Raw genomic sequence first — 15,602 nt, forward strand, 5'->3', positions numbered from 1 at the left:
CTATGGACTTTACTGTTTGTTTAGGGGCACTAAATGATGACGATTGAAAAATCACAACAAGTTTGGGCAAATCTCTTAGCACACCTACTTTCTTTTTTTTTACCAGGTCAAAACGGACGGACGGACGCAGGCAGGCAGGCAGGCAGGCAGGCAGACAGACAGACAGACAGACAGACAGACAGACAGACAGACAGACAGACAGACAGACAGACAGACAGACAGACATGTCTGACAGACAGACAGACAGACAGACAGACAGACAGACAGACAGACAGACAGACAGACAGACAGACAGACAGACAGACAGACAGACAGACAGACTGTTGATGTGTCATCCATGGACCAGGCACTGTGGACTAGCAGACAGACAACTATAGGCAGCTGCTTAAAGGCGATTACCCGTGCGCCTTTTAATGAGGAAGAAAAGGCTTATCCCAGCTCTTTCTCTCTCTAACCCAGACCTGTGTCTGACGTGTCAGAGAGGGAGACGTCTCTAACCCAGACCTGTGTCTGACGTGTCAGAGAGGGAGACGTCTCTAACCCAGTTATTTGGATCTATACAACATAGACAGGGGAGGGCGTGTCGCCTACGAACCTATATGTATGGACATTATAAATGTGACACTTCCGTCGTCTGCAGCATACATACAACACGGACGAAGGCTTAAAAAAACGAAAGTTTTTGTTCTTTCTGCTCTGCAGCATACCACGCAAATGTTTTAATACATAATAAAGTGCCTTAAGCGATGCGACACATTGTGAACTTTCGTAGATCTGCTATTTTCAAAATACTTTCTTTATACATTTGAAAAGTTGAAATGGGACATTTCTGCATATAAAGGAGTTTACTTTTGGTACTTTAAGTACATTTTGAATTATGCACGTTTACTTGTAAACACAGTATTTTCTATATTGCAGAAGGCCTATTGATACTTTTCCTCGAGTAAAAAAAAAAATATATATATGAATACTTTTTCCACCACTGGGCAAACCCCACCACAGGGCTCTCGGTGCAATTTGGTAAAACTTTTAAATGGTATTTTACTTTTGGTTTAAATTTTGATACCAGAACTTTTACTCAAGTACATTTTTTATTCCAGACTTGTAGTTGTAAGACAGTATTTCTACACATTTTGCAGTATTGATACTTTTACTTAAGTAAAAAGAAACAAGAAAATGACTCTAAGTCATAACTGCCAGGTGCAACAAGCTAGTTTTCGGTCGTTTCCGACATTTCTTTTGTTGTTTGTTATGGCTTTCCTGTAGCTCCTAATTAGCTCATGTTAGCTTAACTGTTGCCACTCGCTCCACGTTGCAGTGTTCTTTCAGAGTATGGGTTTTTATGCCGTTGAGACTCCCACACCGGCACCACTCTCGCCATCCCTCCAACAAGGCAACACAAGAGATGCTATACAGTCTATTCCTGGGGACTTGTCCAGAGACGCCTGGCTGGCAGCATCTTGGAAACAGTCGTGGGAGACGGCTGAGTAGAAGAGTTACGATATTGAGGGGGCAGAAACCGAGCGCTCGAGCGCTGTTCATGCAGCCTGAACTGAGACAAGCTGGAGTTGGAAATACATTGTTTTCAACGAGGGTGGCGCAAATAAGAGCCATTTTAGGCATGTGTGCAACATGCCAACTGTTTTAAAGTATTGTAAAGTAACAACTACTACGATTACTACAAAACAATCTAAAATAAAGGGATTTAAGATCATTAAAGCTGGGCTGTTGCCTGGGTCCAATGCATTTCTGCCTACTTCCGTTCCAGGACTTTTCCCTATTTGTTGTCCCCATTCTCAATAGAAGTCTATGTAGAAGAGCCGCCATTGGACTGGCCCCATGAAGGTTAACGGAGTTTGCGTGACTCTGTCTTACTCTGGCTCTGGGTGGTGTAAAAAGAGAAGACATGCCACGGCATCTATGGACCTCGCTGAAGCGTCTGCGCGCTGCGACGCTTCAAGTCATCTATGAAGAAGTGGGGCCTGTCGGACAGCGCGGCACGTGAGTGTGGCGAGCATGAACAGACTGCCGAGCACATCATCACAGGCTGGCCCCTATACAGCCCACCCTCAGAACCTGGCCTTTTTTACTTAGGACCAGAGACGAGAGCATGGCTGCATGACACTGAGTTGACTTAGGACCGGAGACGAGAGCATGGCTGCATGACACTGAGTTGACTTAGGACTGGAGACGAGAGCATGGCTGCATGACACTGAGTTGACTTAGGACTGGAGACGAGAGCATGGCTGCATGACACTGAGTTGACTTAGGACTGGAGACGAGAGCATGGCTGCATGACACTGAGTTGACTTAGGACCGGAGACGAGAGCATGGCTGCATGACACTGAGTTGACTTAGGACCGGAGACGAGAGCATGGCTGCATGACACTGAGTTGACTTAGGACCGGAGGAGACGAGAGCATGGCTGCATGACACTGAGTTGACTTAGGACTGGAGGAGACGAGAGCATGGCTGCATGACACTGAGTTGACTTAGGACCGGAGGAGACGAGAGCATGGCTGCATGACACTGAGTTGACTTAGGACTGGAGACGAGAGCATGGCTGCATGACACTGAGTTGACTTAGGACTGGAGACGAGAGCATGGCTGCATGACACTGAGTTGACTTAGGACTGGAGGAGACGAGAGCATGGCTGCATGACACTGAGTTGACTTAGGACCGGAGGAGACGAGAGCATGGCTGCATGACACTGAGTTGACTTAGGACTGGAGACGAGAGCATGGCTGCATGACACTGAGTTGACTTAGGACTGGAGGAGACGAGAGCATGGCTGCATGACACTGAGTTGACTTAGGACTGGAGGAGACGAGAGCATGGCTGCATGACACTGAGTTGACTTAGGACCGGAGGAGACGAGGGCATGGCTGCATGACACTGAGTTGACTTAGGACTGGAGGAGACGAGAGCATGGCTGCATGACACTGAGTTGACTTAGGACCGGAGGAGACGAGAGCATGGCTGCATGACACTGAGTTGACTTAGGACCGGAGGAGACGAGAGCATGGCTGCATGACACTGAGTTGACTTAGGACTGGAGACGAGAGCATGGCTGCATGACACTGAGTTGACTTAGGACTGGAGACGAGAGCATGGCTGCATGACACTGAGTTGACTTAGGACTGGAGACGAGAGCATGGCTGCATGACACTGAGTTGACTTAGGACTGGAGACGAGAGCATGGCTGCATGACACTGAGTTGACTTAGGACTGGAGACGAGAGCATGGCTGCATGACACTGAGTTGACTTAGGACTGGAGACGAGAGCATGGCTGCATGACACTGAGTTGACTTAGGACTGGAGACGAGAGCATGGCTGCATGGCACTGAGTTGACTTAGGACCGGAGGAGACGAGAGCATGGCTGCATGGCACTGAGTTGACTTAGGACCGGAGGAGACGAGAGCATGGCTGCATGACACTGAGTTGACTTAGGACTGGAGACGAGAGCATGGCTGCATGACACTGAGTTGGCCATCTGATGATACACGAAAGAAGAAGAAGCCTCCCATTGGCTTAGGAGGCAGCCAATCATGACTAGGCCGCTAGCAAGGTCGCTAGGAGGTATCAAATCATTGTGTTTAGAGTCGTCTTTACGGTCATCGGTAGTGGTGCGTGCAAATTCGCACCTGGCAAAAATAGTACTTTTTTACCACCACTGAGCAATGCAGATAATTTACAGAATGCAGCCACCCACACAGCCTTGCCATCGATTCGGGGGGGAGGCGGGCCGCCACAGGCAGACCTGGCTCCCGAGGGAAGAAACACACTGTGTGTGTGTGCACCTACTACTGCACACAAAACGTGGTGGAAACAGAGCTGCATTATTTAACTACCTGCCAAACTGAACCGAGACATCAGAGACACCCAGAAATATTTTTTGAAAACATGCCCAAAAAAAAGAAGGGAAAAAAAAGGCCATATCCGCTGCTGCAGGGTGAAGTACAGCAAAGTGTAAACATAGCAGCAGCAGCAGCAAGGTTTGTGAGCGAAAAGCACAGCCTTAAGAACTGTCTCTATTCCAGCACTGTCTGCACTCTGCACTGTGCTGATGGAATAGAACCAAGGACTGACTCTTATTACTGCACTGTGCTGATCCTAACCTATACTGCATATGCAGTACTACACCTTTACATACATTTATTAAAAACAAAGTTATCTTTAGGCCCTACTTATCTATGATATAATACATCTCTGCTGTTGGGAGGAAACCACCTTTACTCCAAAATGGTCATTTTTCAGGAAATTAAAAATATAAATTCTTCTGGAAATTAAGTAAAACCGTATATTTTGAAAACAAAGCAATAGTGCCTCATCAAAGTTGGTGTTGTGACTTTATATATTGTCAATGACTTCCATGAGAGGGGGAGAGGTGGTGGAGTTAGTTGCTTTAGCAGACAGTTTGAGGGTCCAATGGAGTTAAGTGGTTTTGTCCAAAGCACTTTTTACTACTTTCCATTGGTTCAATATTTTAATAATAATAATAAAGGGTGTTCAATAGCACTGATTTATGCAAAAAAAAAAAAAAAAAAAAAACTCAAAATGGACTTAGTATGTTTCCTCCCGACAGCAACGAATATATACAATTGAGAAGGGCACACATCTTTGTGCGCTGTTCGGTTGGCCAAGTCATAGACTGTGACGTATACGGAAGTGCCGTTTAAGCCTGTGCTTTGTGGCTGTTCGCAGTTTCCCTTTCCGTGATGCGATGGACCGATTACAGAGTGCTCCAAACAACATGCCAAGCACAGGAAAAAAACAGTGGCCCAAGATACATCGCTGTCGGCCTTCGTTCAAAATGTACGGTGTGTGTGTGTGTGTCACTGAGATCGCACTGCGACATAGACGTGAGCGTGCTTTCTAGTCATATTACAGCCCACCCTTTCTGTTTGCAATTACATTTTCCATATTAATCGCAACGTTACAATGTTACACATGGCTCTAGTGTTTACACATGTATTTTGTTCAAGGCTTATTTAATTGTACGCACACATCTTTTGTTATTTCACATGCTTTGACAATGTAAACATTATAGGCTATAGGCGACCACATACAGTATGTTCACATTCCCAAAGCACAATGAAATAATTACTTGTGTGCATGTGTGCAAGTGTACACGCCTCTTTGAGACAGTTTACATTTGAACGAGAAATGACCATGGGGATATGTGTCTGTGTGGTGTGCGCGCGTGTGAGTGTGAGTGTGAGTGTGTGTGTGTGTGTGTCGGGGGGTGGTGGGGGGGGGCATCCAAAGGTCCTCCCCGGGGTCCGCTTGGTTCTGTATTTGCATACGCATTGTGCTCCAGGAGCGAGGTGACAAAGCAGAGTGCTTCTCCTCAATGGCTTTGACTCGGTTTGAAATCCCCTTTGTGTGGACGAAGTGAGCAGGCCCGGCCCGTCCTCCTGAGGGGAGGGGCGGGGCTCTCCGCGCCGCTGCTGTGGTGCACAAAAGACCACGTTTTAGTTGGGCTGCGCTGTGCGGCAGTGTGGAGTAACTAAGTACATTTACTCAAGTTCTGTACTTATAAGTACAATTCTTCAGGTATTTTTTTACTCCCACTACATCTCAAATGTTGTACTACACTGCAATTATTTGAAAACTTTAGCTACTAGTTACTTTGTATAGGTTTTGATTATTATTACAAAACATACATTAACCACATTTCGGCCATCTGAAAATACAAGCTCAGAATTTGTAGGTCTGCTATTTTCAAATTGTATGTTTTTTTCTAAAATAGGTATGTATACATTTGAAAACTTGTGAAATGGGATATCCTGCATAACGTTGCTGTCGGGAGGAAACCTCTTAACTCCATTGTTGAGGTTTTTTTTGCATAAATCAGTGCTATTTTTTTTACATCTGTGTTGTTTTGAAAATATTGAACAAATGGAAAGTAGTAAAAAGACACTTTGGACAAAACCTCTTAACTCCATTGGACCCTCAAACTGTCTGCTAAAGCAACTAACTCCACCACCTCTCCACCTCTCGTGCAAGTAATTGACAATATATAAAGTTACAACACCAACTTTGATGAGGCAGTTTTAAAAATATAAGGGTTTTCTAAATTTCCTGAAAAATGTATTTTTTTATTTCCTGAAAAATGAACATTTTGGAGTTAGGTGGTTTCCTCCCGACGGCAGAGATAAGCTGCTGTTTTGTGATTCATCCAGGCCGGGGTGACAGTGACACGCTGAGGTTGAGGGAGGTTCTTGAAGCATGTCTCCAGGTGTTGAAGGACAGCTGAGGCTATTGTGTGTGAACTAACTGTGAAGGTAATTCCATGTGTAACACCTTAGTAATAGTAGCCCACATGTAGATTAGCTACACAACAAAGAACACAATGGGCTGCCGCTGTTTTATGAAATAACTAAATGAAAAAAACATGTTCTTCATGTCGTTCTACAAGCCGTGAGCTTGTAGATTGGCTATTTTCAAATGGCTGTAATGCAGGGTATGTAGCCTATGTAGTGAATAGGCCTATATGTTTTGTTTGGTAATAATAATTCAAATCTACAAAGTAGCCTAACTAGTAAAGCTTTCAAATAAATGTAGGCTAGCTAAGTAAACAAATACAATATGTGGATCCAAGATGTAGTAAATGGCTTGGAAATTGGAAAGTAATGAATAATAATAATAATAATAATGAGTAATGAATCTTAGCTTAAGTATGATAACTATTTTTTATGTGTATGATGTATTGACATGTTTTTGTTCTTGCTTAATGTAAATCGCTCTGTATTAAGAGTGTCTGCTAAATGACTAAATTGTAAATTAAGTTACAGATACCTCATAATACTCAGTTACTTCTCACCACTGAGCTTACACAACAAAGAACACACAATGGGGCTGCTGTGTTATGAAATAGCTAAATAAACATAGGCTATGGACACTAAGAATATGTTCTTATAATCTTTGCGTTGTCCCATTTCCCCCAGCAGGCAGCAGCCTATAGTCTGTCTCATGTCTGCTGACATAACCTACATATGATCAAGTATGACCTCATTCCTTACACAGTGTGACTGATTTTTCATTTCCATCGTTGTTGTGTTTTTTCACTCAGGCAAAACATCACCCGGTCGGTGCTCTATATATAATTTATATTCAAGTTCTTCCAAAACAAAGTCAACCAAAAATCAACCCTCTTCTTATCTTCTCTCTGTGGTGTTTTTGAGGGCATGCGGTTTGATTTAGGATAGAGAGAGGGAGAGGCAGAGACAACAAAGGAGGGAGTGTGTTTCAGCCACGCCGGGTCGTTTCGCATTAGCCACCTCCCATTTCCACATGTCCAGCCAATCATCTCTCGGATATGCAAATGTTGAGTGTACTGCACCGTCCCTGCCCTGGAAGTGTTGCCATGTCCGCTTATAATAAGCGACTTTGTCTGGGCTTATGTTTTTTCTGTGAACTTGCTTGTAATACAATTGGACTTGGTACTACTACTAGTTGCTGGTTGCGGTTTATTTTTTTTTTGGGGGGGGGGGGTAATCTAAAGTGCTTATTTGGGCTTCCTTCCTAAATGTTGTTTACAGCAGTGGTTCTCAATTATTTTTATGTCAAGCACCCCCAAATTGTATTTAAGGGTGTGTTTGGGAATTTGCACTGAGCGCACTGGTGTGCCCTCTTGTCGTTCGCTTATGGTGGGTGCATTGTAGTTCGAAAATCTATTGCACTGCGTCCCGGGTGTGCCAAGTACGAACTGGTCGTCCATAAATAAGCCACACTCAGTGCGCTCTATGACGTCAATGCCCAGATGCACCACAAATATAGTTGACCATGCCCCCCCCATCTAAATGTAGTTTGTCACCCCTGTAACAGATGATTATGTTAAAAAAATATTCAAAATGTTGAACTTAAAATATTGCTCTTCTATTACGCTATTTCCAAATATCCGATGCATGTGTGTGCGCCTGGCCTAATAATAATAATAATTGCGACCAGATTACTATGAAACCCTGTCTGTCCGTCTCCGTCCGTCCGTCAGGCGACACTTAAGCCCAACACACACCGTCTGTGAAGCGGGTGCGCAGCGACGCGGCACACTATTGCCGCGCGTCATAGCCGCACAGCAACACCCACAGGACGCGGCGCGCTACCGCGCGGCTGGCCAGCCACGCCCGCCACGGATTCCCGGATGGAGGCCGCGCGGCAACGCCTGGAAAATAGAACAGCGGCGTATCTGAGAGTCAGGCGAGGCGTGAACGCGTGCCAGCGCGCGTCTGACGCCGCCGGTGTGGGATAGGGTCATTGAAAATAACGGAGGCGGCTGTTTTGACGCGCAGCGTTCACAGACGGTGTGTGTTGGGCTTTACAGTACGTTTTAACAGCGGGCGACAGCCAGACGAATTTTCCGGAAGTGCATTATTTGTCTATGGGACCCTACTGTCTATGGGACCCTACTAGCGACTACTGGCGATAGCAGACGAACAGGCGATGGTCGAAAAGTGGGCGGGGCAACGTCACCCGAAAAGATACAAATAATTCATCTTTTCATTCATCTAAAACGTAGTCAGGGCGTCTTACTGGTAATATAATAATAATAATAATAATAATAGTTTTCATTCATTCATCACAGAACCCCAGTTGCTTATTCCTCACGCAAACATCTGGCAACCACTCTACCCCTGGCAGTAGAGACGACGTCACCCCCCCCCCCCAGTAGTGTTGTCTGGCTCTTTGCAGCAGCACTAGAGTCAGAGTCAGACACACAGAAAAGAGCTGAGTGGAGTGAGTGTTAGCCGAGCCGAGCCTTGCCGAGCCGGGGAGGGGCTGTATGTATGTACTGTACTGTGAACTGAACAATAACGGAAGGAATATATACACACTACAGACAAGACACGAACTGCTGAGAAAAGAAGGAATAATAACACATTATAAACGCATTGTCTGGACTGGGAGCGACTCCAACAACAACACAACGAACACGCGTCTTCTTGGGGGTCTGGTGGATAATACGAGAGAGAGAAGCCCTTTCTTTGTCTTTTTTTGGAAAGGATTGGATTGGAACTGCAAGGAAGGGAAGGAAGGCTTGGAGGATTTTCTTTTTTTTTCTTTCTTCCACTGGTTGGTTTGGTGTGTCTTTTTTCTCCGTCAGTCAGGAGGAGAGAAGGAAGCAGTGATTTGCACAGCCAGCCAGTGTGGCTTGAAGAAAGAACACCGGGTCCCCTCCTCCTCCCCCCCTGATCACTCCTTCTTTCTTCCTACCCTCCTTCCTTATTTCCCCCCTGTCTGTCTGTCTGTCTTTGTCTTGGTCCTGATTCTCCCCCACTGGATCCCAGGAGATCCGACCGCCACAACAACAACAACACACCACTTCACTCTCTTCTGGCAAGAATAAAGTCGCTCCTCCTCAGACAAAGATGCCCAGCTCGCTTTTCGCCGACATGGAGCGGAGCGGCGGACCGGGAGGAGGTGGTGGCGGGGGAGGAGGAGACGCGGCTCTGGACGAGCAGAGAGCCCTGCAGATCGCCCTGGACCAGCTCTCTCTCCTCGGCCTGGACAACGACCACCTGGACCCCCTGCTGTACCACCACCTCCACCACGACGACAACGACCCCGCCGGCTGCAGGGGGGGTGCGGGGGGGAAGAAGAGCGTCAACATGACGGAGTGCGTGCCCGTGCCGAGCTCCGAGCACGTCGCCGAGATCGTGGGCCGACAAGGTGCGTGTGTTTTTGTGTTGTGTTTAAAGAAATAAAGACCCTTTCATTGTTCGTCTCACTCTCAGCAGACTAGAGCATGGCTGCTACAGTTCAGTCCAGTCAGTGGTGTAGCCCCTCTCGGGACCCTTGGTTACCGTTTCTGTATTTGGGACGTCGGTACCGATGGGAACGGTAACAAAGGGTCCCGAAAATCAGTTCAGTCAGTGTTGCCTGTAGCTGGCTGGTCGAGCCAGACCACAGCTGGAGGTGCTTGGTTACATTACATGATGCCCAAGTCTTTACCCCTCCTCCCTGCAACACCAAATGCCTCTATCTCTGTCTCTCTCTCTCTCTCTGCCCAGCAAAACATACAAAATACAAAATAATATTTGATTGATTGAATACTTTAATAGTTTGCATGGACATTAAGCACAGGGCAGGCTACATTACAACACAAGGTCCTGCTAGATTTCTTTCCCCCTCCCTGTCTGCAACACCACCGTTACTTTATATTCACTGTCTGTCTCTCTACCCAGAAACACATTAAAACACATGCATTTGATTGATTGAATACTGTATTAACTGTTTGCACAGACAAGCACATGAGAAGTACAGTTCAATACAAGGTCTGACTGCTGCTAAAGGGATGTTTTGCCAATTCTTCCCCCCTCCCTGCCTGCCCTGCAACACTGCCCAGCAAAACGTAAATAACATCATAGCTCCCATGCTGTTCCGATAGGGTCTGATTGAATGATTAATTGATTGAATACTGTATAACACTTCATGGACAAGCACAACAAGGTCTGCTAAAATGATTTATCCAAGAAAGCCTATTCATTGGCTTGTTTCTATTGGGGGTACCTTTTTGTACTAAATTCATGGAAACATCGCCCCCATCCCGTTCCGATAGAGAAGGGCAAGTTGTGACATTATTATTGTAGGGCAATACAAAACAACTTAAAGGTTGTTTATTTTGTGTGTTCCTCCTCCTCCGCTCCCTTTGTCAGGTTATATCACTGTCCCACTTAGCCTAGTGGCTCTGTGTGTGTGTGTGTGTGTGTGTGTGTGTGTGTGTGTGTGTGTGTGTGTGTGTGTGTGTGTGTGTGTGTGTGTGTGTGTGTGTGTGTGTGTGTGTGTGTGTGTGTGTGTGTGTGTGTGTGTGTGTGTGTGTGTGTGTGTGTGTGTGTGTGTGTGTGTGCGTGCGTGCGTGTGCGTGTGCGCGCGCGCTCACCGGGGAGGGTGTTTAGAAGAAGAATGCAACTTTATGCAGCCATGTTGTCAGGAAATTGAAGGTGATAATAAAGTAGCCCTACCCCAAATGCCATATTAATCCTCTTTTAGAATCTAACGGATGAAACTAGATAAGATGAACGCTTCTGCACGAACATTACTAGGGATTTGTCCACCCGGCAGTCTCTTTTTTTGTGTGTGCTATTTTTTGACACGAGCCACTGTGTGTGTGTGTGTGTGTGTGTGTGTGTGTGTGTGTGTGTGTGTGTGGACGGTAGTAGAGCATGTGGTTTGAATTTATTCTTCTCTAAAAAAGGGTGGGTTGGGTTCCCCCCCACTTATTTTATTTCAGAGTCCCCCGGCTCTATACGGAGAGGAAAATAATAAACACCCGCCAGCTGTTTTGAGTTGCACATAAGCAACGATTTAAACCCCCTCGCATGTTTTTGACCCATGTGTTATTATTATTATTATTATCGTCGGGGTCGTGTCCTCACGTTCACCTTTGTCGTCTTGTTGCCGTTTCTTTCCCTCAGGTTGTAAGATCAAGGCGCTGCGAGCGAAGACCAACACCTACATCAAGACGCCGGTGCGCGGCGAGGAGCCTGTGTTCGTGGTGACGGGCCGGCGGGAGGACGTGGCCATGGCGCGCCGCGAGATCATCTCGGCGGCCGAGCACTTCTCCATGATCCGAGCGTCGCGGAACAAAAACGCCAGTGCCGGCGGCGGCGGCGCCAACGGGAGCGGAGGAGGCAGCGGAGGGGGCGGCGGGACGCCAGTGCCCGGCCCGCCCAACCTGCCCGGCCAGACCACCATCCAGGTGCGCGTGCCGTACCGCGTGGTGGGGCTGGTGGTGGGGCCCAAGGGCGCCACCATCAAGCGCATCCAGCAGCAGACGCACACGTACATCGTGACGCCGAGCCGCGACAAGGAGCCCGTGTTCGAGGTGACGGGCATGCCGGAGAACGTGGACCGTGCGCGCGAGGAGATCGAGGCGCACATCGCCGTGCGCACGGGCGGCGTGGTGGAGCTGCAGGACGAGAACGACTTCCACGCCAACGGCACGGACGTGGGCTTCGACCTGCATGGCCACGCCTGCACCCTGTGGTCCAAGCCCGGCGGCGGCGGGACAGGGGGTGGCGGCGGCAGCGCAGCGACGACGCGCAAGCCCTTCTCCAACTACCGCAACGACTCGTCCTCGTCGCTGGGCTCCGCCTCCACGGACTCGTACTTTGGGAACGGCGGCTCGACGCGCAGCATGGCGGACTACAGCCCGCCCAGCCCCGCCCTCAGCTACACCCACCACAACAACAATAACGGCAACAATAACAACAACAACAACGTCCACGGCAACGCCAACGGCTTCACGTCGTACGGCAGCGAGGTGATCTCGCCCGACTGCTGCGCCGACCTGACCTTCGACTCGTCGTCGGCGTCGTCCTCGTCGGGCTCGCCGGGGTTCGACCCCACGCCGGCCCCCCCGCCGCCGCCGCAGCCCCCCCACGCCGGCCTGCTGTGGTCCTCGCAGTACGACGGCAGCCGCCCCTCCTCCTCCCCCTCTTCCTCCTCCTCCTCCTCCTCTTCTACGGGAGGCTCGCCCACCTCCGCCATCATGTTCCCCAATGCCAACGCATCTTCCGTCGTGATCAACGCCAACAACGGCCACCGGAGGGCCACGCCTCTCCCCCAGCCCAGACTGTCCCCTCCTCCACTCCACGCGCCCACCGCCGGTGTCCCGGAGCATCATCATCACGCCCTCGCCCGGCGTGTGCGCAGCAGCGACCCGGGCGCCGGCCCCCCCTCCTCCTCCCTCAGCTTCGCCATGGCGTCCCTGCCGCCGGGCGGCGGCCCTCACCACGCTCCTCACCCCCACGCGGGGCCCCTCCCCCTCTGCTGCGACTCCTCGGCCTCCTCCACGACGTCCTCGTCCAGTTCCACGTCGCGGAAGGGCAGCCGCGACTGCTCCGTGTGCTTCGAGAGCGAGGTGATCGCCGCGCTCGTCCCCTGCGGCCACAACCTGTTCTGCATGGAGTGCGCCAACCGCATCTGCGAGCGCGGCGAGCCCCGGTGCCCCGTCTGCCACGCCCCCGTCACTCAGGCCATCCGTATATTTTCGTAATGACGACGGAGAGATCGCCGTGGCGTTGTTCTCTCTCTTTTGACTGTCGCCGTGCCGTTTTTTAAATGAGGCCCTCCGCGACCGCCACAAACAGACGGACGGACAGACAAGACGACACAAGACTTCAAAACGTACTGCTTTAACAGGAAAATTGAAATTGTCTGTGCGATGGAAGTGTACATAAATAATATACATATGTATGTATGAGGCTGCAGTATCCAAAAAAGAAAAGAAAAAATGAAAGAAAAGGGACCGACAACCCCTTGTCAGGGCTCCGCCATAACTTTTTTGTTTTTAAATAATGTACTGTAGCTTTGGGAAATATTTTCAACATCTGAATGCATGTTTTAAATATTACAGCATAGTAATCGGTAGTTCTAGTGAATTGTACACGATATTTATGAAGTAATGAGACGCGGTGGTGTCTTGACCCAGGGACTTTCCCCCCCAGGTCAGTGACCCAGGGCCCCCCAGTTCAGAGTGATCCAGGGACCCCCCGCCCCCCCCAGGTCATAGTGTAGACCCAGGGACCCCCCCACAGGTCAGGGGTCATCGCCGTGCTGTCTTGTGGTGGACATACATAATGACTCAATGATCTGAAACACACAACGGAGCTAGCCCCGAATGACCATAACCGGTCTGTAACTCTGAGAGTGTTCAAAATGGAACCAAATGGACCCTTTTTACAGGTCCGCTTGGTTCCATTTGAACACCTCTGTCTTGAGTTAAGGGGTCCTTGCAAATATAACATTTGAGAACCACTGGTACTAGTTGGACTCCAACACGCGTAGTGTCAAAGTAAAATAAGTGTCATACATATTCTGTGGAAAAGCTGGATATGTGGCGGCATTCAGCAATCGGGTAGTATTATGATCAAAATAAGACCTAAAATTTGCCACAGACAAGGCCAAGTCTTTATTTACCACAGACACTTTTGTCCATATCAACGATGACCCCTGGACCCCCCACCCCCAGGTCAGAGGTCAGTGTGTCGACTGTTTAGCGGAGCCTTCCAGTTTCACTGATCGAATGTACTGATATACTGATCAATGACTAGTAGGAAACGTTGGAGGGCTCCTCCAGCCAAACAGGACTATTGATTGATTGACTTTCAAAAGACGCAGATACTGCAGCTTGGGGGGGGGTCAGAGAATACCGCGCGAGTGAGGGGGCGAGAATGACGATGACATATCCTACATATATATGTATAAAACAAAAACCAACAAAAAAAGAAAAAATCCGCAAGTTGAAAGTTTTAAATATTAATTACATTAATACAGATTGAAGTATTTTATTCTTTTTTTGACTTGAAAGATTATATTTCTTATCGCAAAGATGTTTACAAATATTTTAATTTAAGTTCAATGAACTTTCTTTTTTTTTTTTTGTAGCTGGGTTTTAAAAAATATATATTGTTTATTTTTTAGTATGGCCGGCTTAACGGCATTGATCACTGTATTGTTTTAATGTCACACGACTGTGGAGCCGAAATCCACAAAAATGTGTATCGCGTTTGACAGTATTCTGTTGTTGGGATGGAGTTTTTTTTAACAGGTTCAGCAAAAAAAAAAGTCTTTAAAAATCAGCTTCACCCAGCATATTTTTTATTCAGTAATATAAAGCATATTTTATTCTATATTATTATGAAACATTGAAATGTATAAAAAAAAACTTAGTAAGTTGAACGAAAAGGAACCGTTTATGCTTTTTAAAACAATTTGTATGAATTAGATTCCAGTGGGAATTACAGGCTTCTGTTGCACCACTATAGTTTTAGTATTTCTATTTTAATACATTTTGTTTACCACTTGTTTATGTATATGTAGGTGAAGTTACTTGAGCGTAAATGTACTTTATTGAGCAAAGTTTAAGAACAAAGTATATTTTATTTTATGATAAAGGGCCTTTAACCTCATGGTCGAATACTAATATTATATTTGCTGAGACAAGATTTGAAAATGTATCAAGAGTTTTATTTTTCTGACATTTAAAGTTCTACATGATGAAAAAAAAAGAAAAAAGTCAAACTTAAGTAATGGTGCTACTTCATGTTTTTTTTTTAAGTATTTCTATATAAGTCCAATAAAAATGGTACATTCACGAGGTGTCTCTTGCTGTTCTTTTACATGATGACTTGCCTGCTTTTCTCCCTCTTGCTTTGAGCAGACAGATTGTCGCTGCTAAAAGGTGAAAAGAGACACGACTACCTTTTTTTGTGGAGCCTCGGTTTCGATGGGCACTGACGGGACGCTTGTTGTACAGCGTCGGCTACTACTAGTAGGTTTGTAACCTCACAAAAACTGCTTAACCCATTTAGACCTGAGGTCGATTCTACAAATGTCTTCTAAATCATGACAGTGTTCTTGAAAAACCCTATGTTTCTAATTCTATGTCAGTCGTTCTCATACATTTTCATGTCAAGGACCCCCAGAATTATATGTAATTGGCTGCCGAGCCCCCATCTGAAAATATGTTGTTCCAGGGACACCGCCAGAAGCAAAGATTTGAGTTGAAACCGTTGGCTCTGAAAGAATTCAAAGATTTGTGCCACATTTTCGCCATTTTTCAAAAATAGCAGACCTACAAGCTCATAGCGCGG

The 15,602-nt window shown here is 47.2% G+C and overlaps 1 protein-coding gene across 1 annotated transcript; it reads left to right on the plus strand.

Annotated features, from left to right (window-relative positions):
- Positions 1 to 4,689: 4,689 nt before the first annotated feature.
- mex3b (mex-3 RNA binding family member B) lies at positions 4,690 to 15,104 on the plus strand. The gene is made up of 4 exons (XM_079497515.1): positions 4,690 to 4,818; positions 6,189 to 6,290; positions 8,591 to 9,675; positions 11,421 to 15,104. Exons 3-4 carry the CDS (start codon positions 9,375 to 9,377, stop codon positions 13,001 to 13,003), a joined length of 1,884 nt encoding a protein of 627 aa, XP_079353641.1. The 5' UTR covers positions 4,690 to 4,818; positions 6,189 to 6,290; positions 8,591 to 9,374; the 3' UTR covers positions 13,004 to 15,104.
- Positions 15,105 to 15,602: the final 498 nt, after the last annotated feature.

Source organism: Electrona antarctica (assembly GCF_951216825.1).
Source record: "Electrona antarctica genome assembly, chromosome: 3".
NCBI lineage: Eukaryota > Metazoa > Chordata > Actinopteri > Myctophiformes > Myctophidae > Electrona > Electrona antarctica.